General features: G+C 48.0%; 1 protein-coding gene across 1 annotated transcript in view; it reads right to left on the bottom strand.

The window, feature by feature from the left end:
* Positions 1-12,209, bottom strand: part of LOC146821169 (maestro heat-like repeat-containing protein family member 1) — a 170,423-nt gene extending 158,214 nt beyond the window's left edge. The window contains exon 1 of the mRNA XM_085609813.1: positions 12,146-12,209. Coding sequence (XP_085465939.1) covers positions 12,146-12,209 — 64 coding nt within the window. The remainder of the gene's footprint in view (positions 1-12,145) is intronic.
* Positions 12,210-23,209: the final 11,000 nt, after the last annotated feature.

The following is a 23,209-nucleotide window of genomic DNA, read 5'->3' on the forward strand; positions in this document are numbered from 1 at the left end:
TGCGAATCGCAAATTGAGATTCGCAAATAAGGAATACCTTCCCATTCATTCCTATGGGCTAGAAGGCCCTTAGGAATGAATGGGAAGACATTCTCAATTTGCGATTCCCAATTAGAGAATTGCAAATTGAGAATGCAATTTCAAGGTTGCAAGGGTGTCAATAGGACACCCTGTTGCACCCCTGAAATAAGCATGTGAGCACATGTGGCGCACATACATGCACTAAGGGCATGTATGTGCACCACATTGCACTTTGAAAAATGCAAAAAAGTGAATTTTTCAAAGAAACCGCAATTTACCACCAACCTGAAGTTGGTGGTAATTTGCAATTCCTTAAGCCAAAATTGCACAACTTGAGTGCTTCCTACATTGCATTTAAGGAATCGCAATTTGGGATTCCTTAAAATGCATTCGCAAAATAGGGAATCGCAAATTTTGCAATTGCTTATTTTGTGAGTGGGTTTTTGTCTGCTACATAGCACCCTGCCCAAATTGCGATTGCAAACGCTGAAATTCTGTGAATTTCAGCATTTGGGATCGCAATTTGGCTTCCTACATATGGCCCTTAATAATAGCCGTTTGCAAATACGTTATGCGCTCCAAGAAAACACTGGCTGTGAAACACTGAAAAATTTGAACTCAATCCTTCTAGATCGGGGATTCATTTTACCCACAGAGAATCCCCCAAAGTGATCCATAACATCAGGGGAGCACTTTCATCATCAAATATCATTAACACAAGTGACATAATGTCAAAAATGTATCAAAACCCAATAGCTTTGATAGAAAACAGACCCGAGCAAGCAGCCATATTAGCAGATGCTGCTGTTTCACAATAGTGTCACAAATACTTATTAAACCGCTCCTCCTGCCCCATTATACCTCCAAGGGGCCTTTTGATATTTTAAATAGCGGAAACATCTTGAAACTCTTTGGGGGATATTCACAAGAATGTGTGCTAAACATCACAAAAAAATGCTAACGCAACTTTACACATCGCAGCCTACCGTGGGAAAATAACCCTGTGTCAACGTGGAATTCACAACAAGGCGGTACCATGCGATAGTTTGCCAAAACCGCGGCCAATGGCCACGATACAACCACCTTGACGGAGATAAAAACACAAACCACAACACAAAAAAATGTGCGATTAGCCCATTCACGATGAGGAAAGCAGGGATAAGCACCGCCAGGCCCGCGAAACACTCAGCAGGAGGGAAAGCCTGAAAAAGAAAGACAAACCAAACAGAAAACAACAGCCAAGCACAATGGAGGCAACCCGAGCCAGCAGACAACCCCACAAGCCCCATTGGCAACAAGGTGAATGCAGCCTGAGAGCGGAGGAGGATAATGGAAGAAAAACAGAGCATACGGAATGATATGAAAGGCACGCCAACAACAAGAAGGCAGCAATGCACACCGGAGGTGGGAGTCCAGCGCCACACCAGGAGCTGGATGACATGGAGGAAATGGTGTCTACCACATCAGTCTGGAGATGGTGGCAGGACTTGGGGACCGGAAACTGCCCAAAACAACAGACACAACAGCAACAGCGAGAGGGACCAGCAGGGACTGGGGGGACGGGGGGGAGATGGGCACAATGGTACACATGCACAATTAAGCACAGCACAACTGCAGACAAACCATGCCCAAGAGTAACAATGCCAACCAGGAGCACAAGTCACACAACCCGGCAAAATAACACAACTGAACAAGCACAGAAGTGAAAACCACATTGCCTGAAAGGTAGAAGGGTGAGCCAAATCAGAGCTGAAGAGACATCTCACACACAATGCAGCACACACGCTTAGGAAGCAGAGCACCCCAACATCGAACATAATGTGGTACAGACACCACCATTTGCACAACCGAACACAGGACACAAGTGCACCCGCCTGTGTCCGGTAAACGGACATACGCATCTGTCTAGGCACGAAACAGGGACATGATAATGCACAAGTACAAACCCACAGTCCTGATGGGGTAGCAATGCACGTATGGCAGTGAGCCAGAGAGTCCGTGACACACACATTGGCATACAAATCAAGACACAACACAGTTGGAGACAAGTGAAAGTGCGGAAACTTTACCAACAAGTGCGTGTTAGTACGGCCAAGAGAAGTCCCACGATATGCAGACCAATGCTTCAGCATGTCTGAATGAGGAACGTAGGAAAGCGCCCATGTCCACCTCGGGGGAGTCCATCACCAACACAAGTCAGTGCCAACCAGCGTTGGTTGTCCGCATCTGGATCATGAGTCCAGGCCAATGCAGCTATGTCCATTGTCGTCTTGAGACATGTGACCAGATTCCCAACATGCAACCAGGCATCAGGACACGTTCAATGGGTCACATCCAGTTGTGGCTGCAGGTACCTTGTCACTCGTCCATGAACGTGAGTGCAGCTGCGTAGGCCAACATCTCCAATGAGCGATCGTTGTTCACCACATCTGACATGTTGTCGATGTAATCCACCAGCTGACCCGGACAGATGTGCTGACTCCAACCACTGGACCCAATGTGCACCAAAGCCCAATCGGGTAGTGGCTCAATGTGCTCACTGCACACGACGGCTCGTGCAATCTCCCAGGTCCAGTTACCAGCCTGCATGCCAAACATCCATGCATGCCATAAATGGGCTTCACAATGACAATCCTTGTCGTGGGCCAATAGGGGGCGCACACACACGTTGTAATCCAGGTCAGCTACCGTTACGTTGAAGAGGCAGACATCCATGGACCACTCGAAAATACACGAGCGACAATGCAACACAGGCTGAACGTAGGTGATGTCAGCAAGGCGGAAGCTCAGCTGGTAACTGATCCACAGCACTGCCAACGGCAGTGCCCCCAGTACATGCAGTAGAAGTCCACGGTACAGGTCCACGTGACTGAAGTTGAGCATGTGTCTAGGATGGTCTGCCATTACGCCAGTGGCTCTGCTTGAAGCGGCACTAGCTTGCCCTGCGCCAGTCCTGTGGATGAAATGGCACAGCTCGGTGTACTGAGCGGTGTCTGTGTGCAATGGGGTTGGGTGGGAGTACGTGCGAAGGCCATTTCACGCATGCTAACTAGGACCAAGGACGTCTGTGTGTGGGATGTGTACACGTTGGTATCACATCGGGCGGTGTGTAGTGTGGGAGTTGCAAGCAAATGCTATCATATCTGTCAGGGGATGCTGGCCACATGCAAGTTCCTGCTCGGAGCTGCAGATGTGCTACCGCCTAATAGTTCAGACAAAGGACCTTTTATCCCTACAGTAACTTCATCATCTGCATGCATACAGGAGATGTACAGAGGCCTGTTGTGGGTGTGGTGGGATGTCTGCGACCCTGGGAATCATGGATGATATGCCCAGCACGTGGCACATGAGTGGCCTCACTGTGTGTTAGGTTGCCACACAGCTGCTCCTCCCTCCCACGAGACCCCACACTTGTGTGCGCATCGCGGTTGCATCAAGTGCACTCCTACGGCACACCATTGTAATGCCTGTCCGCGCATGTCCAGCGGCATACCAACAACACCGTGACGCTGGCCTTTGAAGGTGTGCGGCCACATGAGTGTAGGCCAATGGTCCGGACAGGGCGGACACAGGTGTACAGCCCATGGCTGGCTGTGATCGCGCTGCAAATGAGGCCAGGCAACTGACTCATGCATCCGGAGGACTGATACACATAACACTTGGCATGCAGGTGCCAAGACACCGAGCGGTCTTGCGCTCCTACATGTCCCCGTACTTGTGGGCCCACCCCCCTGGTGCATGCCACATTGCAACATTGACTACTGTCACATGGTGGCGACAACACCTCAACACAGAGACACTCTTACTGTACTTCCTGGCCAAGGCCAGGTCCGAGCCACGCCCTGCTCCCCCTGCTGAATCAGCACACCCCTGCACTGACCTGACATACGCCGGACCAGCACACGCCGCTTGTGAATGCAGGGGAGTGTGTGCGAAGCTATATGTCCAGGGTCACTGCCAACGCTGCGGTTACATGGTAACGTCTGCTGAAGACAGCACACTGTGATGTTGCAGGGCCCATGCCCATCATGCTGACACACTGACCACACGGACACACTTGCTCCGATGGTGTGAACGGCTACGGGCATGTGCGCACGGCCACATTTATTAGCAGGCACACATACCGAGTGACACCTGTGTTGGATGTGTGTGGGGTGTGTGCACACAAGCTGGCAAGGGCTGCCTGGTGCAGTCAGAAATCGACAACAGTGTACATCGTAAAGGACACAACCATTCAACCATAAAGGCCCCATGACTTGTGCTGCACAGAGTTAGTGGCCCCGGATGCACAGTGTTCTGCACGGGACTACCGCCACAGGACGCATACTTGCGGTGAACAGGGTTGATGGCACCAGGTCAGTTGTTGATAGTGTTCGATCACCTCCGTGACTCTGATCCGGCTTTCGTCCGGACTGAGCCGCATCTTCCTCATACTCCTCTCCATGCCTTCACTGGTGTGGACTCTGCCATTCATAATTCACGACTATGTGCTTGATGTGGGACCTACTGGTCTGCAGGGTAGGCCTGAACCCTCATCCACGTTTTGCCGGCTTGCGTTGAACAGGGTTAGTGGCACCACGTGTTGCCGGCTTGCGTTGAACAGGGTTAGTGGCGTCACATGTCTCCGGCTTGTGTTGAACAGGGTTAGTGGCTAACAACTAACAGGAGGTGCTCAGTCTATTCATGAAGAACAGAAAACCACTGAGCGCTGTGAAGAATGCTTAGAAACCTCTTCAGATAATTTGCTCATCACCTGGCAAGAGTTAAGAGTCCATCATCCCACCCTTACTGGCGGAGCTTCATCATCTGGACCTCTAGGAAATCTAGATCTAGGGCCACAGTCTTGAGTCACCTAGACCTGCTGGGTACCTGACCTGACGTTCCTTAGAAAGGCTCTTGCCAAGGCGTGTGTTCAAACCATATGAACTCTAGTGACGTGCAGTGCTCTAGTGTAAGTGAAAATTAAAAACGGCTACCTGGGCAAAAAATATATTTATTAACAGTTGTCCAAGTGTCATACTTAAAAGAACCTAATAGTCTGGAAAAAATTGACTATTTCCTGGCTAAGTCTATTGTGGTCAACATGTTTCAGCCGAATGAGTCAGTTGACCCGGCTTTCTTCAGGACCTTGATGTAATAGAGTAAAGGCTACTGCAGGATAAACACAATTCGTACATAAACCAGTGTAAAACAACACTCATAAAGGAAGTATAATAATCAGGTAAGTATGTGGCGATAGCCACCCTACCAGTACAAGCAAACCTCGTGCTTGGAGGTAAGAGCGACCTCTTCTTTCCTAGAGAGAATTCAAAGAGTCAGACCATCAAAAAAGCGTATCCTCATAAATCACAGCATCAGCGACTACTATTCAACAGTGCCCATTATGCCCTGCTTAAATCGCAAAATAACCCAAACAGTGGTTCCATGCAAAAAAGATTTGGAGAGAACTGTACTTGACTTACCCAGCTTTATGTGGGAGAAAAACCTCACCTCACCCGGCTGACTGCTCGGAGATGGAGGCACCGCTCTGTTTGTATGTGAAGTAAAACAGAAAAGTTGCATACTCATACTAGTCTGTCTGCACACTTTACATATAAATCAAACATTATGATAAACCTAAAAAATCAAAGACCCCACAACACTCAACCCCTAATAGGTGCAATACTGCGGGTAGAAGGAAACAATGTCCTTCATGAAACCTCAGACTTAAAAAAACTCAAAAATCATGCAGTCTAAAATAAGAGAAACCTCTATCTGTGTGACCCCCCTTGGCTCACTCAAAAGCTAAATGTAACAGAGTCCAGGGAAAACACCATAGTATACGAGGTTCAAGCAGTGTTGCCATATCACTGCTAAATTTAGTCAGCAAAAGACCCAAGTGTCACAGACAAAAACAGGCGCCCTCCACTCCTTACCTGTCCGTCGGTACTTCAGACCAGACTACGAGCTGTCTGGGAGGTGACGGCAGGGGGAGGGAGAGCTCCTTATATATCCGTCTTAATTGCTCAGAATCACTTTATTTAGATCAGCTGCCGATCTTCCCTTAACCAATCCGCATGCGCCTGAGAGGCGGGATGCGCGAGTCTCGAAATACTCACTCTAGCGCATGCACACTACAATATAACAACTAGCTACATGACGCAACATCATCTGTCATTATGCTCAAGGCAAAGACACTCCGCTTTACACATGCGCGGTATGAGGGACCGGTGATGTACCCTGGCTCCGCATCCACGCACGCGTGTTCGGATCCAGAAGGACTCGATTGAGTGGTTTTCAGAAAAGGCAGAGTCAGCACAAGTTGTTAACTCAGCCCATTGCAATTGCAAAATGCCATAGCGATAAACATACTCTGTGTCTCAATTTGTTAGCATTCTACATAGACTCGCCTCTTTAATTAGAGGCCCCCCTCTCATATAATATATGTCTGTACCATCAGCACTTAACCATATATCAATTTAAAAGGAAGACTGTGTGGCAACAGCAAAACACTGTTACGGGCAGTTTTTTTTAAACGTTGCGGGTAGCACAAATTCAAACGCAACACGAAAAAAAGGGCCACAACTAGCGAGCCTTATCCACAAACAAGTGTCATTATAGCGTAGTTCAACTTAAACACAGTACTGGCAAGCAATCGCGGCCGCCTGCCTCATTGGGATCGATAGTAGAATTGGGTTAGTGGCACCACGTATCACCGTCTTGCGTTGACCATGGTTAGTGGTACCACGTGTCGTGGGCCTGCGATATGGAATTTCTTTTGTTTAAAATTTGTTTATTGGGATTTTTACATTACTTATTGCACATTAACATTTGGCATCATCGTGTTGTATTGACACATAACTGAAATTGGGAACGGAATGATTGTGCGCTATAGCTTACACATGTTTACTGCATTACAGCAACAACAACAAAAAAAAACCCCAAGGGGAATCTACACGTTTCTGTGAGGATCCCTCCTGTTGGTCTGTACTTGTCAGTGGTAGTGTCTTATGCCCTGGTTGGGCCTGCTTTCGATGAATATGTAAATGTATTCCACTCTCATGTTTTCCTTCCCTGTGTTATCATGCCTAATTGTGCCTGTATGTATTCCCATCTAACTGTCATCGGAGTCTAAGCTACCGATGTGAAACGGCTAATTGCCAACTTTGGGGTAAAACTAGGGGAAGCATAGAAGAGCTGTCAGATTGTGCGTCGATAATGTCACTATTGTGGATGGTGTCATAGTCTGTGTACTGTGTGGCGATCCGTAGGTGCAATGGTGCGTATGCAGCGGGGAGGGTTAAAGCCCTCATGGGAGGTACCCCTGTGTGGAGGGGAAGAGCTCCTGGTATGACTTCAACGGGACCTTGAGTCTAGGCGGAAGGGTCCTGATGTGGGACTTCTGCTATTGCCTCTGCAGGGGACTGGGGTGGGGTCTGGGATTGAAGGGCTACCTGTGCTTCTGTCGCGGTTGTTTCGTGTGTGAATGCATAGAGCAATTGTGCCCATTCTAAGGAAATGGGGTGTTTACGACTGCCCTTTACTTCCTCGTCTCTCAAAACCTCTTCTTCCGCTTCACCCCACTTTTCTACAGCGCCTATCCACGCTGCTTCTGGCGGTCCCATTGGGGCATGCCAGTGCATACCTATTCCTCTTTTTGCTAAAAGAACGGCAAGAGATACAAAGCGGTTCTGCACTTTTTCGGTCTTCCGCCTGCAGAAGATCCCGAGTGCACATGCTTCCCGTGTGGTCATGGTCATAGTGTTGGTCGTCGCCCTGAGCGTCTTGTGAACACGGTCCCAGTAGCCTCGGATGGTGGGGCAGTCCCAGAACATGCGCTTAAAGTCTGCCTCAGGGGTTTGACAGCGGGGGCATGCAAAGTGTGTGTCTGGATAGAAACGGTGAAGTCGGTGAGGTGTGAGGTACGCTCTGTGAAGGACATTAAATTGAATGTTCCTAAAGCGTGCATTTCTGGAGATCTTTTTTGGGATATTCTAAGGCAGTATCCCACTCCTTATCGTTAAAAACTCTGCCTACTTCCGTTTCCCATGTCTGACGCAGTGCCTGTAACGGGGGAAGAATCAGTTTCTGGATGGCCTTGTATAGCCACGTGACCAGGTGTCGGCCCGCTCCCATGTGTAAGATGGTGTGTATTACTGGATGCATCGGAGGTTCCCCTCCGTTGGGGTCCCAGTAACAGCGGCTACTATCTATGAGTTGCCTATGTGTTAGAAACTGTCCCGGCGGGAGGCCGTATTGGTCCGCTAGCTGTGCGTATGACCGAAGTTGTCCCCCTCAAACAGGGACTCCATCTCTGTAATTGCTAGATCAGTCCAAATCTGAAGAGTGCCTGCAGTATAGTATTTCTCCTCTCTGGGAAAGGCCAACAGGGGGAGAAGGGGTGAGTAAGGGGGTCTACCTTTGGACATGCGATGGATTCTCATCATGCATGTACGAGCTATGGATATCAGGAGGGGTCGAGTGCGCATGGGTTTGGTGCCTGGTAGCAGTATCCAATGAATGGCAGGGAGTGGTATTCGGACCCTCCTCAGTGGTGGCCTCTCCGGTATGTCGATCTGCTGTCCAGTGTGACAACCATTGCAGTTGGGCCGCTAGGAAGTAGGACTCAAAAGATGGTGCTCCCAGACCCCCCCGGTCCGTGAGTAAATATAGTGTAGTTAGTGCCACCCTATGTCGACCCCCTGCTCAGATCAGTTTGGTGAGCAGAGTATCCAGTTCCTTAAAGAAAGGGCGCGGCGGTATCACTGGGAGGTAGGCAAAGAGGTATAGAAGTCTGGGGACCATAATAATTTTTGCGAGAGCTACTCGCCCAATTCGGCAGGCCTGCGATATGGAATTATGCCTCACTGATCGAAGGGAGTCTGGTGCTGTGGCCGCTGCCACAGACTTGCGGTCACTGCCATTCAGGACTCAGGACACAGTTCCACATGTGGGACCTACTGGGCTGAAGGGGACACCGGTGGAGTATGTCAATGAGAAAGGAGTAATGTGGGCCAGCGTCGGGGGGGCCAGCGGTGGTCTGCGGAGGCTGCAAAGGTCGCGGGACTGGTGCTTAGAGCTTGCACCGGCACGTGGTGGGCCCTCTTTGACACACGCCGGTGTAGGCAGGTGAGCGGAGCCTCGTTGGAGCGCTGGGGCAGGCATGACGGGTCTGGGGACCAATGACCCGGGGTGCAGCAGGCGCACAGGGACGCAGGCCCGCCGCGCTTGGCGCAGTACTCGTGGCGGGTGAGAGGCACTGCCCTGGCAGACGTGTTGTCCATTCCGAATGAGAACCACAACCAGTGCGACGGGCTTTATGTTCACACCCCTACGCAGGCCTGGCGTACGCAGGTCCAACCCACTACGCACGTGCATGCAGGGGCGGACGTAACGTGCAACATTTCCACGTTCTGCCCCACAGCCTGTGTGGACATGGAAGCGTCCACTGGCCACTATACTCCATGCACCAGCAGTTGATCTCCACATGGCCATTTCCGTGGTTTGCACCTCCACACCACACCTGGCAATGGGTAGGTTCACATTCCTTAGTCACTTGCCGCTCTCGCACATGCCTGCTCCATGCCTCTCTCTTCACATCCTGCTATTGTGTGTCTGTGGTGCCATGCCGTGGCTGGGTTGTGGGCATGGCAAGGCCAGATTCCCGATGGAGTCGTGTTGTCGTGTCTGGTCGGTTGGCATATTATGTGTCATGTTGAATGTAGTTGTGCTGCGTGCCCATTGGCAGTGTCGTGAGTTGCATAACTGTGGACTGGAGGTGTGTGGTGTGTTTATTTTGGACTTACCAACGGGCACTGCATTTCCATGTGTGCCATCCTGGGAGCGCTGAGTGATGATGGACTGTCTGGAGGTGTGAGTTTCATGCACTCTGCCTGGGGAGTTGGCCACGACATTGTTGAGGAGTCCCGGGCGGTCCACTATTGCCTGCACATTCATGGTATGCGTGTGCTTTCTGTTGTGGTAGTTGTGTGCAGTGTGGGCAGCGGGCACAAGGGGTACATGTGTGCAGTTGATTGTCCCTGACACGTGAGGGAATCCAGCTATGGTGTAGGGGGCTTGCTTGGTCTCCAGCTGCTCCTGCGCAGTGTGGGTGACGTGGGGGTGCTGGGGTACCAGGCTGATGTTGGGATCCAGGACAGATGTGATGACCTTGGATGGGGCTGGCTGTGTGACTCCTCTGACTCTGGCAGTAGAGGGTTGGATGGTACCAGAGGCCGGCATGTGCTGCGCTGCCGGAAGCTTTGTCTGCGGAGGGATGTTGGTTGTCCGCTGGGTTGGTACCGTCAGCAGGTGGGGGATGTGGGTCAGGAGGCGGGGTATGGGTGTCCTTTTGGGCCTGTGGTGGGCAATGTTCTCCTCTGGCGTTGGGTCTGTGCGACAGGTGCGTTTCAGGTGGGTCCGCTGTCTTTGTGTACGCTGCCGGTGTCTTTGTGTACGCTGCATCTGTGGTGTTCCGGGGACGGGTCCTGGGGGTGGTGGCGGGCCTGGGGTGGTTGCGGTGGGTGTTGTGGCCCTCATGGGTATCTGCGTTGCATGATCATTGTCTCCATGATATCTGTGGGTCTTCCGGTGTGGCTCTTGGCTGGGCTCCCTTTTATGCTGCAGGTAGTCGTCCTGCTTAACACCAGCAAAGGCAGGTGTTGATTCCCTGCTGCTACCACGGCTTATTGCCTGTTTTTGGTTCGCATCGCAGATCTGGCAGTTCGTTGTGAAAGTGGTGTTGTGGTTTTTTCGGGTGTTTTGGCACGGGAATGCCTACTCTGCATCTCATTAGGGTTAGTTGGTGGTGTCCACCGTGGAGATAAATTTTGGGGCAGTTATCGCGAAAATACTGGCGATGTCTGCAGTTTGCACCAGCTTGTGAATGGGGTGTTCAATTTATTTCCACTTTTGATGCTTTAAGGTGGAGATAAATCGGAGATAAGTCCTTGTGAATACCCCCCTTAGACACAGTAAAAGAATGTTCAGACTTAACGTCTTAACACATAGTAGCTATTGAATTTCAGCCCTCAACTTCTCCAAATACACTGGAAGCAACACTAGTCATCTGGGCAACAGTGCAAAGCACCAATGAAGTGTTCAGTCATACTTATGAATGATGGGAAATATCGATTAGGGAACTGGCCAAACATTTATATCTCACATTCCTATTAGAAAAGATGCAAACTTCTCCATTTATAAAAGTAAAGCACATCCTAGCAACTCTTTACTTAGCAAACATCCCTCTTCATTATATCTAGGCTTGAGGATGAATAGGCCCCTCTCAAACAATCCTTGACAATATTGAAATCCTACGCATAATACAATCGGGGCAGAGGGAAGACCGACACGAACGACTGCAGGTGGAGGCGGGTTAAGCACCAGGGTCGAATAGCTGCTCCAGACAGCAGCCGCCCTCAACTGAAGTCACTACAGAAGTTGAAGGTAACATGACACTCCCAAGTAAGCAGATGTTCGGGACAGAACATTGTCAAAGACGACTATTCTTACAGGGTCACTCAGGACAGTACGGAGAGAGACTGTCTTCCCGGTCACCGAACAAAGAAAGTGTTCAAAGACCAGCAACTAAGTCTGCGCTTGTCTAGATTTCCCTAAGTATTACTGACCACATAGAACTGAGTAGCGTTGTGGAACGCTACAATAATTATGCATGCATTACGTATTATTTATTTGTGCAGTATTAAGATGATGTGTAAGAAGAGGAAGTGGCACAGAAAATATATATTGCTTTGAGCCATTTGGCTTACAGTAAAAGGGACTTTGCATCATTAGAGGCTACTTTTAAGAGTGATGACAGTCTAAAGACAACAGAAACGTGCCACATAGAAGGGGGGGCACTGGAAGTACAGGGGAGTAGATTACTGATAGGTTTGCAAGGCTGCTGTGTAATGGTGTACAAGACATGTAGCAGAGTAAAACAGTGTGCATGAGAGCACAGAAAGGAAGCTATGTTATCCGAACTGCTCCTCACATGATCATCTCGTGTAACCTGTCAAAGCTGATCTTAACCCGTCCAAGGAAATTACAGACACTGACTCCACTCCCCTTCCTCTTATAGCCGCACCCTTAATTACCAAGCCCGGACAATACAAATCACTCGCTGCCCTCGCTCTCGCCCTCTTACTCTGTAAGCCTTCGTCTATGCGGTTGAACTCCCAGTCCGGTGAGAGTGTCTCCACTATCGCCATGATTCCAGAGCAGCGCCCATGTTGATAATGCTGAATGTTTAGCACGGCGCCCGGGGGCAGGACAGCAATGAGAAAGCTGCCTGATGCATTGCGAAACAAAACGAGCAACAGAGCTGCAGGCAGATTCCGGGTGAGCCAGGGAATACATAAGCGTGCAGACTTTTGGCGCATGCGTAGAATATAAGGCAGCACGCGCACGTTAATGCGCACTATTTTAAACAAGCATTTGCAATGCAGTATGACTCGCATTTACGCGAGACGTATTGCATTTGAAATGGTATTGGTGCTGTTAAAAAAAGCACGAACGGGAGTGGGGTATGAGGGATTGGCAAAAAATCACAGACTGCGTGAGGGGGCAGGGGGAACACAGGGGAAAAAATAGTGTTTAGTAAAGGTGCCAATAGCCTTGGAAGTGTACAAATTACGCCATGGCCGTCAGGAGGCGGGACTTACAAGACTGAAACCAATCAGGAGACAGCATTTAGGCTGTAAGCCAAACAAAAAAATGGGCAGAGGTTATGCGAAGCTTCCTCGCTATAGTATATACACCATGCCTCGCAAAGCGAGCACCGCATGCGCACTGCAACGCTAGGCGAGGCCTAAAAAGGAAGAGCATGGATTATTAGCTAATCACATTTTTATTTATTTATTTTATTTTTAGAATTTGTCAAAGATGTCATGCCAGTGAGAGGTATAAAGTGATGAAGAGCCAGTGCACTAGATTAACTTGAGGGACGGCAGGGCAACTGCCCTCTACTAGGACAATAGCAATTACTTGTTTGATAGCACCACACCTCTGTCTGTAAGTGCTGCACATAAAAGATGTTATTATAGAATTTATGATACTCAGTTTATTGACCTCAAAATGGTAGACAGCTGAGTCAAATTCATACCCTTCTGCTTGAAGAAAGAAACATTAGACTGATTTGACTGCCTGTGTTCCCAATCCCCACTACACACTCCAAACTGCCTGCGAGGGGCAGGGAGGACTAAATAATATGGTTATGGTTTGTGTTTTTGTGCCGAAAAATAAGAAGAGCTTCACAAAACTGTGTTACTGTGGAGCTCTGAAACACGATGGAGGTTGCTTTTGGTGCAATGGGCCACCTAGACATTGAGAAATTAAGCAGTTCTGGGTCACACTCAACCTCTGACTTGTTCTTCACCTCAACTTTTATTAGAGTCTTACATGTCTGCCAACAATAGCACAAGCAGCATGACACTGATGAGGGATTGGGAGGAGGACTGCAAAAGAAGCCATGCATTGGGGAAGAGAAAGAAGACAGGTGAAGAAACATGGAATGAGGTAGAAATTTAAACAGAGGAAATAAACCTAGTGAGATATAGGAAAGGAAGAATGGAGGAAAATCAAGTAAGAAGGGGAAAAGGAATAAAGTAGAGAAGAGAAGAAAGGAACGAACGAATGAAACAGGGAAGCAGAAAGAAGAATTAAAAAGAAAGAAGCAAGTAACAAAGGAGGACAAAACAAGGATAGAAAAATAAAGAACTGGGGCAGTAAAGAAAATAAATGAGGGATGGGAAAAAGAAAGTGAGAAGAAAGAAAGAGTGAACATTAGAATGAAAAGAAAGATGGAAAAAGGAGAACAAATGAAAGAGAAGTAGAGAAAAAAGTCAGAGAAGGAGAAAAGCAAAGAAAGGAAAAAGCAAATCATGAAGGATGAAAGATCAGAAGATTGAAAAACAAAAAAATGAAGAAGAAACAAATAAGAAATGAGAGAAAAAATAAAAGAAAAGAAAGGGAAGTAAGAATGAAACAGAAAGACAGAGTTGTAAGAAAATTATTGAGAATAAACAACAAAGGTCTATGGTAATCGAAAAAAATACAAAATGCAGAAAACTGAGAAATACGATTATTAAAAGAAAAAAGATGAAAGAGAAAGAGAAAGTGAAGAAACACAAACAAAGGAATTGAACAAAAGAAATGTTGAATGAGAACGCTCAAAAGAAAGAATGAAGGAAATTAAAAAAAGAAGGAAATAAGGAGAGGAAGACAAAGATGGAAGAATAAAACAGACAAATAAGGGTAGGGGAATACATTGAATGAATCCACAACATGTCTTAAAAGAATGTGACAGAAAAGCAAATGGAACAGAAGCTAGTATAAAAGAAAATATGGGAAAAGTATAATGTGAAAGAAAGGCAAAGAAAGAAAAAAGCATAAGGTGGAATTGGAGATGAGAAGTAAAGACGTAAGGGACGGGGAAATGAAAAAGAATAGAATTTTGAAAAATAAAAAATTGAAAATGGAGAAGCACAGTTAGAAAAGGGAACACACGATGATAAATACAACAGTAAGATGGTGATAAAGAAAATACTTCAGATGGCAAAGGGATGGTGGAACCAAAGGGTAACACAAAGAACAGAAAAAAGAAAGAAGAATGTCAGAATCCCTTTTTAGAGTGCTACAGGACAAGCAGATGCTACGAAGCCCAAATGTGGGCGGAGGTTGAGGGCTTTCATTTTTGATGTCCCAGGACTAAACTCAATATGGACTTTGTGTAAGTGGTTCAAATACTAACCCTTCAGCATTTGACTCAAAGTGGTAGAGTGGGTTGAGCAGCTAAAGGCTTCTAGAGGGCGAGCAGGTGCAAGGTTTACATGGACACAAACCAAAAATACACTTTGTAACCTCAATAAATGAATGTCCAGCCAGATACTTGCCTCCATGAAAAAATAGCATTTAATTTGGAACACAAAGTGAAACACGGCAGACCACAAATAATACACACAGACCTCGTAAGGCCAGCACTCAAGCACTGACCAGGTAAGATCCAGAGTCTTCCTTGTCTACAGGCTGTGGTTATTCCCAGTTTTCTTAAGGCAACATTCAAGCCAGGTACTGCTAGTATGAGTCTTAGAAGTTGCACAACTTTTTTTAAAATCAAAGGGGAAGATTTAGAAGCCCCTTGCATCATTTTTGCACCACCGCTGCGTCACTTTTTTTGACGCAGCCGCGGTGTAAAAATGTGGCCCATTTACAACGTGATGCATCTAGGGAGATGGGTCACGTTGTAAAGCCCTGTATCACATTATACCTCCGTCAGGTATAATGTATGCAAAGTGGGCGTTTCCACGCAAAAAAGCCTCGTAGAAGTGACGCCGTGAAATCTGCAAGATTTCACTGCGCCACTTCTAGGAAGCAACTGCGTCAAAACCTTACGCCTGCTTGGAGCAGGCGTAAGGAGTGACGCAGCACAATGAGGATAGGCATCCCCATGTATTGCTGGAGTTGCGCCGTGCTTGCAACACAAATCCAGCAATGCATGATTTTTGCGCCAAAAGATGCAGCATAATTTCTGACACATCTGTCAATCCTTGCGCCGTGCTGCACCATATTGTAAATACAGCGCAGCCATGGTGGTGCAAGCGTTTTTCAGGGTGACTCAGAAAGTGACGCATCTCTACAGATGTGTCACTTTCTTGTAAATCTGTCCCAACGTTTCTCAGTATCCTAACACTACAGTCAGAGCAAGTTCCCCCATTTGCTCGGTGGCCCCTGATCAGTCTTTCCTTTACCTGCTGGTGTAGCAATAAGAAAGGCCCAGGCACGTGTCAAAGGGCGGGGGATGATCAGAAGTGGCAGGCGCCCCCTGTGCTCCTCCGGTCAAGCAGGAAGTCCTCCTGATTCTGGCAATGCTCCGCTTATATGGGTTGCAACTCGAAACGTTTCTGATCAAGAGCAACGGCCCTCTCTTCATCGTTGTCCCCACCTGGCATGCGGGGTTCATGCACAACGGCACACGGAAACTATTTCTCCGGCTCACAACACTGCACAGCAATACTGCCCTCTTCAATCACAGTGATGCACCAGGACGATGGCTCTTCAGTTACAGCAATGCGTCTGGGGACATTCTTAATTTTCAATTCACAACACTTCACTTTTGCATGCTGTTCAAGTGTGGCAGGCCTTAATCTTCACCACAGCCCCCACCTGGCATGCAAGAGTCGCAAACAGCAGCACACTACGGACAACAAGATCGGTGCAGTGGTTCCGACAGGATGGGAATCTCACACTATGTTTCAGGGAACCACTCGACGGGATGTCCGCTGGACCTCACTCCCCTCGAGACACTCACCTACTCCTCACAGAGTCATCTGGTCTCAGCGGCGGACAGATGCTGGTGCTCCAGGCTCCAGGGCAAGTGGTCTTGATTCTCCTGGGTGATATCTTGTCACTTAGCAGGGAGACTAATAGAACTTGGTATCCAGTCCTGGTCACAGCAGACAAAACCCTTGCTGAATTTCTCAACGTGGGACATCCAGCCACGGGTTGACTGTTTGACAATTTGGGAGATTCAAGCTCCTGTTTTCATAATCCATTTCCAGACATAGGTGTGATTTAGAGCCTCAATCTCTGAAGTTTGGGTTGGGGAGGTTGCCTTCTTTGAAGCGCCCACTCCTCTATCCTGTCCGTCCTTCCCCCAGGAAACAGTCTGTCACAGCAGAAGCTCCAACTGTGATAGGCCCACAACACCGGCCATGGGAGTGACTCTTGGATCACACCTGAATGCCTGCCTAATAAAAGGCTAAAAAGGCCCTAGCCCTTCTCTTTATGATTCCCGGTTTCTGCAGTGTTTCTCTTATCAGGCCCATCATCATCCTTATGATTTGCCTAGGTATCGCTTACCAGTGATCTTTTCAGAATCAAAGAACTCTTGAAGTGCACTGGCTCTTTCTTCCTCTAGTGTGTGTCCAACACTGCTCTCAAGAAAGCGGCAATCCACAAATCTGTCTGGAATGGCTCCTCCACTTGCTTTTTCAATACCTTGGGTTTCCAATGTGGAACCCACTGACCTTCATCTACTATACCACACAGCGGCACACATTCATCACAGCATACACATGCAGATAAACATGCGCTGCACAGCACTACATACTAACATGATGTATGTGCTGGAGCGGGTAGTACAAAATTTTGTATACCCCCCTAATTTGCATGTGTATATTAATTAGAATAATCGATTAATTATAACCATATTAAGTGTTTGAAGTGGAATACTAATCAACCCTATTAACGTATGAATTACACGTGGGATTTGCATTTGCATGGCCAAAATATTTCGTAAACTAAAATATGTACGCATACTAATATTAGAAAATTAGAATATTGCTTGTTATATGTTGCTTTTGTGATGTAATTGTAAGTTGCACCAGATGACATCACTGGGTGAGTATAAACACTTTGAATGTTGCTATCATGCTAGATAATTACATACACATAGGGGAATTAGTGAGGGTTTAACATTTTATTAGCCATTTCTATGTTTTAATTATGTTTTGTGTCTGTTTTACTTAAGTTGACCATTTGGGCCTGTCACAAAATGGCCGGCCCTTTGACTCGACGTGACTGACAACACTCCACGAGGTTCTGGGTGAAGTGTGCCTGCGCTACAGTGTGCAACAGTGGCCTCGTCCTGACCCCAGCCAAGCTGTTCTAACCAAGGACATACTGGGAGAGATGCCAAGATGCAACGAACAATAGACTATCTTTAAAAACCGGACCCAGCAAGTGCAATGACCTAACCTTATGAACTATGTGAGAACTTCACCGACCGACCCCAAACCCACCAATAAGACTGTCCAAAATTTATATTTGTTACAATTTTACATCGATTTTATTATAAAAAGACACTAGAATAGGGAGTTGCGCGCTCTTTCCTTTTTCCTGACGTTATGCTGACGGAGAGGACGGTGACACTGCAGGACAACTTGTTTCCCTGAAACTTTGACGGACTGAATTGCTGCCCAATTTCCTGCTGAACTGAAATCTTCAATCTAAGGGGCATAGATTGACTGGCATGCGCTTATGGTCTCGACCCAATCTATGGGAGTGTAGCGTGCTACAGGACGACTTGATTGACTTAGAGGACGACAATTAGCCAGAATAGGTAAATATGGTGATCTGTGATTTGAATAAACGGTTCATTATAATTTGCATTAATTAAGATAACGTTTTTTAATGATTAATGACAGAATGAGTTGCGTCGTTTCTTCCTAAAGCATGTTTAAGATCTAAAGGTAATTTAGGAGATTGGGAATTCACCTTACCAACAACTAAATTAGATCTATCGATTACGTGGAAGGAATATCTAGAAGCTTAGGTATGATAGTTATGTAGATATATTTTCTTTTAGGTCATAAGGTATTCCTTTTATGTCAGCGTTTGGAACATTCATCTCTCGGAAAGAACAGACCAATGATGTGTGAATGTTGGTGTTATGGGCTCCACCAATGAATGTATTGATTGAATGCGTTAGTAAGATATTTGGTCTGTGACGAAGGGAGGATTTTGGATTTCACGCTGCAACATATGCACACAGCAGTGAAACATTTTTATAAGTGGGTCAATTGGTCCCATTCTAGTGACAGCAGTAAAAATGCCTGTCCACTCTACTGATCATTATTACAAAACATAGGACATGCTGCCACCACCGTGCTTATGCTACTTAACTCCTGGTAAGAGCAGTAGCTATTTACAACTGTGAGGGTAGCGATTTGTGCAGCCCTCCTGGTCAAACAAGATCTCAATCTGTGAGACAGGCCTAGGTCATGGCGCCATACGAATGGTCCATGTATGCCCATGACCAAAAATCGGTACCAAGCATCCAGGTATCACTGCAACTGAGGCTCTTAAGGTAGAATTACATGTTTATCTCCATGCAGGGGGCGTTTCCTTCCAGACAACAAGGTAAAAGGAGTTAAAGCAAAAAAGAAATGAAAGAAAGAAAGAAATGAAAAAAAGTATAAATGTAAGTCCATATCAAATACGAGAAAGGAAGTATTCAAATAAAGCTCAAAAAGAGGCAGAGAAAGAAAAGTCATTACAAATGATAGAACTGGCAAACAACATGACCACATCACCCAACACCTCCACAACCTCCACTGGCTACCCGTTGAAAGAAGAACCTTCAAACTACTCACACATGCCTGCAAACCCCTCCATAACATTGGACCCCAATACCTCAAGGGAAACCTCTGCTCTGCCGACCTTGCCCTAGCCACAGTCCTCGCATCCACAGGGCCAGAGCGGGTGGCAGATCCTTCTCCTACCTCGCGGTCAAGACCTGGAACGATCTCCCCCACCGCATCCGACGAAGCCCAACACTGCACCAATTCAGAAAGGACCTGAAGACCTGACTCTTCGAATAATCTACAAGGCTGCTCGCACAACCCCTCGCCCCCCTGTGCCTTGAGACCTGGGTGAGTAGCGCTCTTTAATACCCCTGATTGAGTGATTGTTTGATTGATTGATTGATAAATGGAAAGATGGAGAGAGAAATGAAGAGGACAGGGGAGGAGAAGGGAAAAAAGATGAAATATGAATCTAGAAGGACTGAGATAGGTAAATATTGAGAACCATATAAAGGAGGATTAGAACTGAAGTGCAAGCAATAATGTAGGGGTGATAAGACAAAAATATGGAGAACTATATATGAGGAAGAGCTGTAGATAATCAGGTGAGAACGAATCCGTAAAAACTGGAGGCGAGAGAAACAGAGAGCTGTGGGTCACTGAATGAGATAGGGAAACAGGTATATTGAGGTTAAAGCGACACTGCTGCAGATTGATGTAATCATTTCATGCATTAAAACACAGTGGCCATAGCATAAGACAGCCCTCACTGGTATACTCACTGTCAACATTCTAATCATTTTGATGGCCTCTTTTAGCATATTGAAAGCATTGTAAGCATTTTAGTGGCTCTACCATAAAGTGTCCATCCTTGGCATAGTGAGAGCATTCTGAAGTCCCTGGCAAAAGCTAACCTTCCTTTGCATACTGTGGGTTGTCATGGCTTCATGCAGGTTCTGGCATCAGACAGTCCTCCTTGGCATATTGTGGCAAGAGTGGGCTTTCTGGTGTCCCTGTCATAACATGTCCTTTCTCAGCATGTTATCCACCTTCCTGGCTTTATTGTGGTAATCCTAAGGACTGTGGTGGTCATCCCCAGCACATATTGTCCGTCCTTGGTTTCTGATGAATATCTTGGGATAAGGTGAACAGGGCTGACCGCGATGGTGGACATGCTCTGCTGAGGCTATGAGTGCTGGCCCCGACAAGCGGCTACCATCTGAGGTGGAGGGGTGCAGAGGGACGACAGGACAGTCCCTGACGAGTCCCTAACCACTGGCGACACCGGTGAAATGCTGGTAACAGGGTGAGGAGAGTCGGAGGCGATCTACTGGGACGGTGACAAGCCAGCGCGCCTGACGCCAAAATGGCACAGATAGTATGATTCTCGGTGCTCCAGCCCGCACCTCCAGGGTACGCTGGAGAATGTGCACCCTGCAGCGAGCGGAAGGTCTGGAGTGAGAAAGCGGTCACAGAGTCCGAGGGTTGATGGTGGGACGCTGCGGGATGCATGGCGATGAAGCTCGGTTCCGCGACTGCACCAGAGAGGCCGCAATCCACAGCTTGGCGGGGAAAAGAGTGTGAAAAAGGAAGCCCCCCGGCACACGGCGATCTCCCAGACAGGAGTCCAACATCAAACTGCAAGTAAGGGGAAAAGACGTCAGGCACCCCCACAAGGGAGGAAATCAGGGCCCCCCCAACCACCCCAGACACAGTTAGACTACCCAGGGCCCCGGCCGGTGCAAAAGGGGCAAAACGAGGGGGTTGCATCCCAGGACAAAATTGACTAATCAGAGGGCCTATGCTCCCCTCTCACCACAAACCACCCCACCATCACTCAGACTACATGCACTGAGTGGCCTCACATGAGCACCCACCCATGGGGTAGCAGGCAGGGGGGCCAGCGGGGAAAAAAGACAAAAGTGAGGCCCATAACTCGGGCGTTCTGACCCCCCCGCTGACCGCCAGGAACCTCACCAGCACTAGCGAAGGGAACACCTCCCCTGGCACGGGGCACTCCACAGGTGGGTCCTGGGGGAGGACAGCGCCCGCAGGCACGGAGGTCCACAATCACGGGAGGAACGGACATAGGGGCTCACCCCATCATCGGAGGAGAGACAGGACTGTGTGCCCCAGCGTGGCAAAAACAGAAATGAAAGAAAGAAAGAAATGAAAAAAAGAAAAAAAAGTATAAATGTGAGTCCATATCAAATACGAGAAAGGAAGTATTCAAATAAAGCCCAAAAAGAGGCAGAGAAAGAAAAGTCATTACAAATGATAGAACTGGCAAACAACATGACCACATCACCCAACACCTCCATGACCTCCACTGGCTCCCCGTTGAAAGAAGAACCTTCAAACTACTCACACATACCTGCAAACCCCTCCATAACACTGGACCCCAATACCTCAACGAACAAATCTCCTTCAACGCCCCAACGGAAACCTCTGCTCTGCCGACCTTGCCCCAGCCACGGTCCCCCCGCATCCACAGCGCCAGAGCGGGTGGCAGATCCTTCTCCTACCTCGCGGCCAAGACCTAGAACGATCTCCCCCACCACATCCGACGAAGCCCAACACTGCACCGATTCAGAAAGGACCTGAAGACCTGACTCTTCGAATAACCTACAAGGCTGCTCGCACAACCCCTCGCCCCCCTGTGCCTTGAGACCTGGGTGAGTAGCGCTCTTTAATACCCCTGATTGAGTGATTGTTTGATTGATTGATTGATAAATGGAAAGATGGAGAGAGAAATGAAGAGGACAGGGGAGGAGAAGGGAAAAAAGATGAAATATGAATCTAGAAGGACTGAGATAGGTAAATATTGAGAACCATATAAAGGAGGATTAGAACTGAGGTGCAAGCAATAATGTAGGGGTGATAAGACAAAAATATGGAGAACTATATATGAGGAAGAGCTGTAGATAATCAGGTGAGAACGAATCCGTAAAAACTGGAGGCGAGAGAAACAGAGAGCTGTGGGTCACTGAATGAGATAGGGAAACAGGTATATTGAGGTTTAAGCGACACTGCTGCAGATTGATGTAACCATTTCATGCATTAAAGCACAGTGGCCATAGCATAAGACAGCCCTCACTGGGGTACTCACTGTCAACATTCTAATCATTTTGATGGCCTCTTTTAGCATATTGAAAGCATTGTAAGCATTTTAGTGGCTCTACCATAAAGTGTCTATCCTTGGCATAGTGAGAGCATTCTGAAGTCCCTGGCAAAAGTTAACCTTCCTTTGCATACTGTGGGTAGTCATGGCTTCATGCAGGTTCTGGCAATACACAGTCCTCCTTGGCATATTGTGGCAATAGTAGGCTTTCTGGTGTCCCTGGCATAACATGTCCTTTCTCAGCATGTTATCTGCCTTCCTGGCTTTATTGTGGTCATCCCAAGGACTGTGGTGGTCATCCCCAGCACATATTGTCCGTCCTTGGTTTCTGATGAGTATCTTGGGATAAGGTGAACAGGGCTGGCCGCGATGGCGGACATGCTCTGCTGAGACTTTGTGTGCGGGCCCCGACAAGCGGCTACCATCTGAGGCGGAGGGGCACAGAGGGATGACAGGACAGTCCCTGACGAGTCCCTAACCACTGGTGACACCGGTGAAATGCCGGTAACAGGGTGAGGAGAGTCGGAGGCGACCTACTGGGACGGTGACAAGCCAGCGCGCCTGACTCCAAAATCGCGCAGATAGTATGATTCTCGGTGCTCCAGCCCGCACCTCCAGGGTACCCTGGAGAATGTGCACCCTGCAGTGAGCGGAAGGTCTGGAGTGAGAAAGCGGTCACAGAGACTGGGGGTTGATGGCGGGACGCTGCGGGATGCGCGGCGATGAAGTCCGGTTCCCCGACTGCACCGGAGAGACCGCAATCCACAGCATGGCGGGGAAAAGAGTGTGAAAAAGGAAGCCCCCCGGCACACGGCGATCTCCCAGACAGGAGTCCAACATCAAACTGCCAGTAAGGGGGAAAGACGTCAGGCACCCCCACAAGGGAGGAAATCAGGGCCCCCCAACCACTCCGGAAACAGTTAGACTACCCAGGTCCTCGGCCGGCGCAATAGGGGCAAAACGAGGGGGTCGCATCCCAGGACAAAATTGACTAAACAGAGGGCCT

This window comes from Triturus cristatus, chromosome 6 (assembly GCF_964204655.1).
Source record: "Triturus cristatus chromosome 6, aTriCri1.1, whole genome shotgun sequence".
Taxonomy (NCBI): Eukaryota; Metazoa; Chordata; class Amphibia; order Caudata; family Salamandridae; genus Triturus; species Triturus cristatus.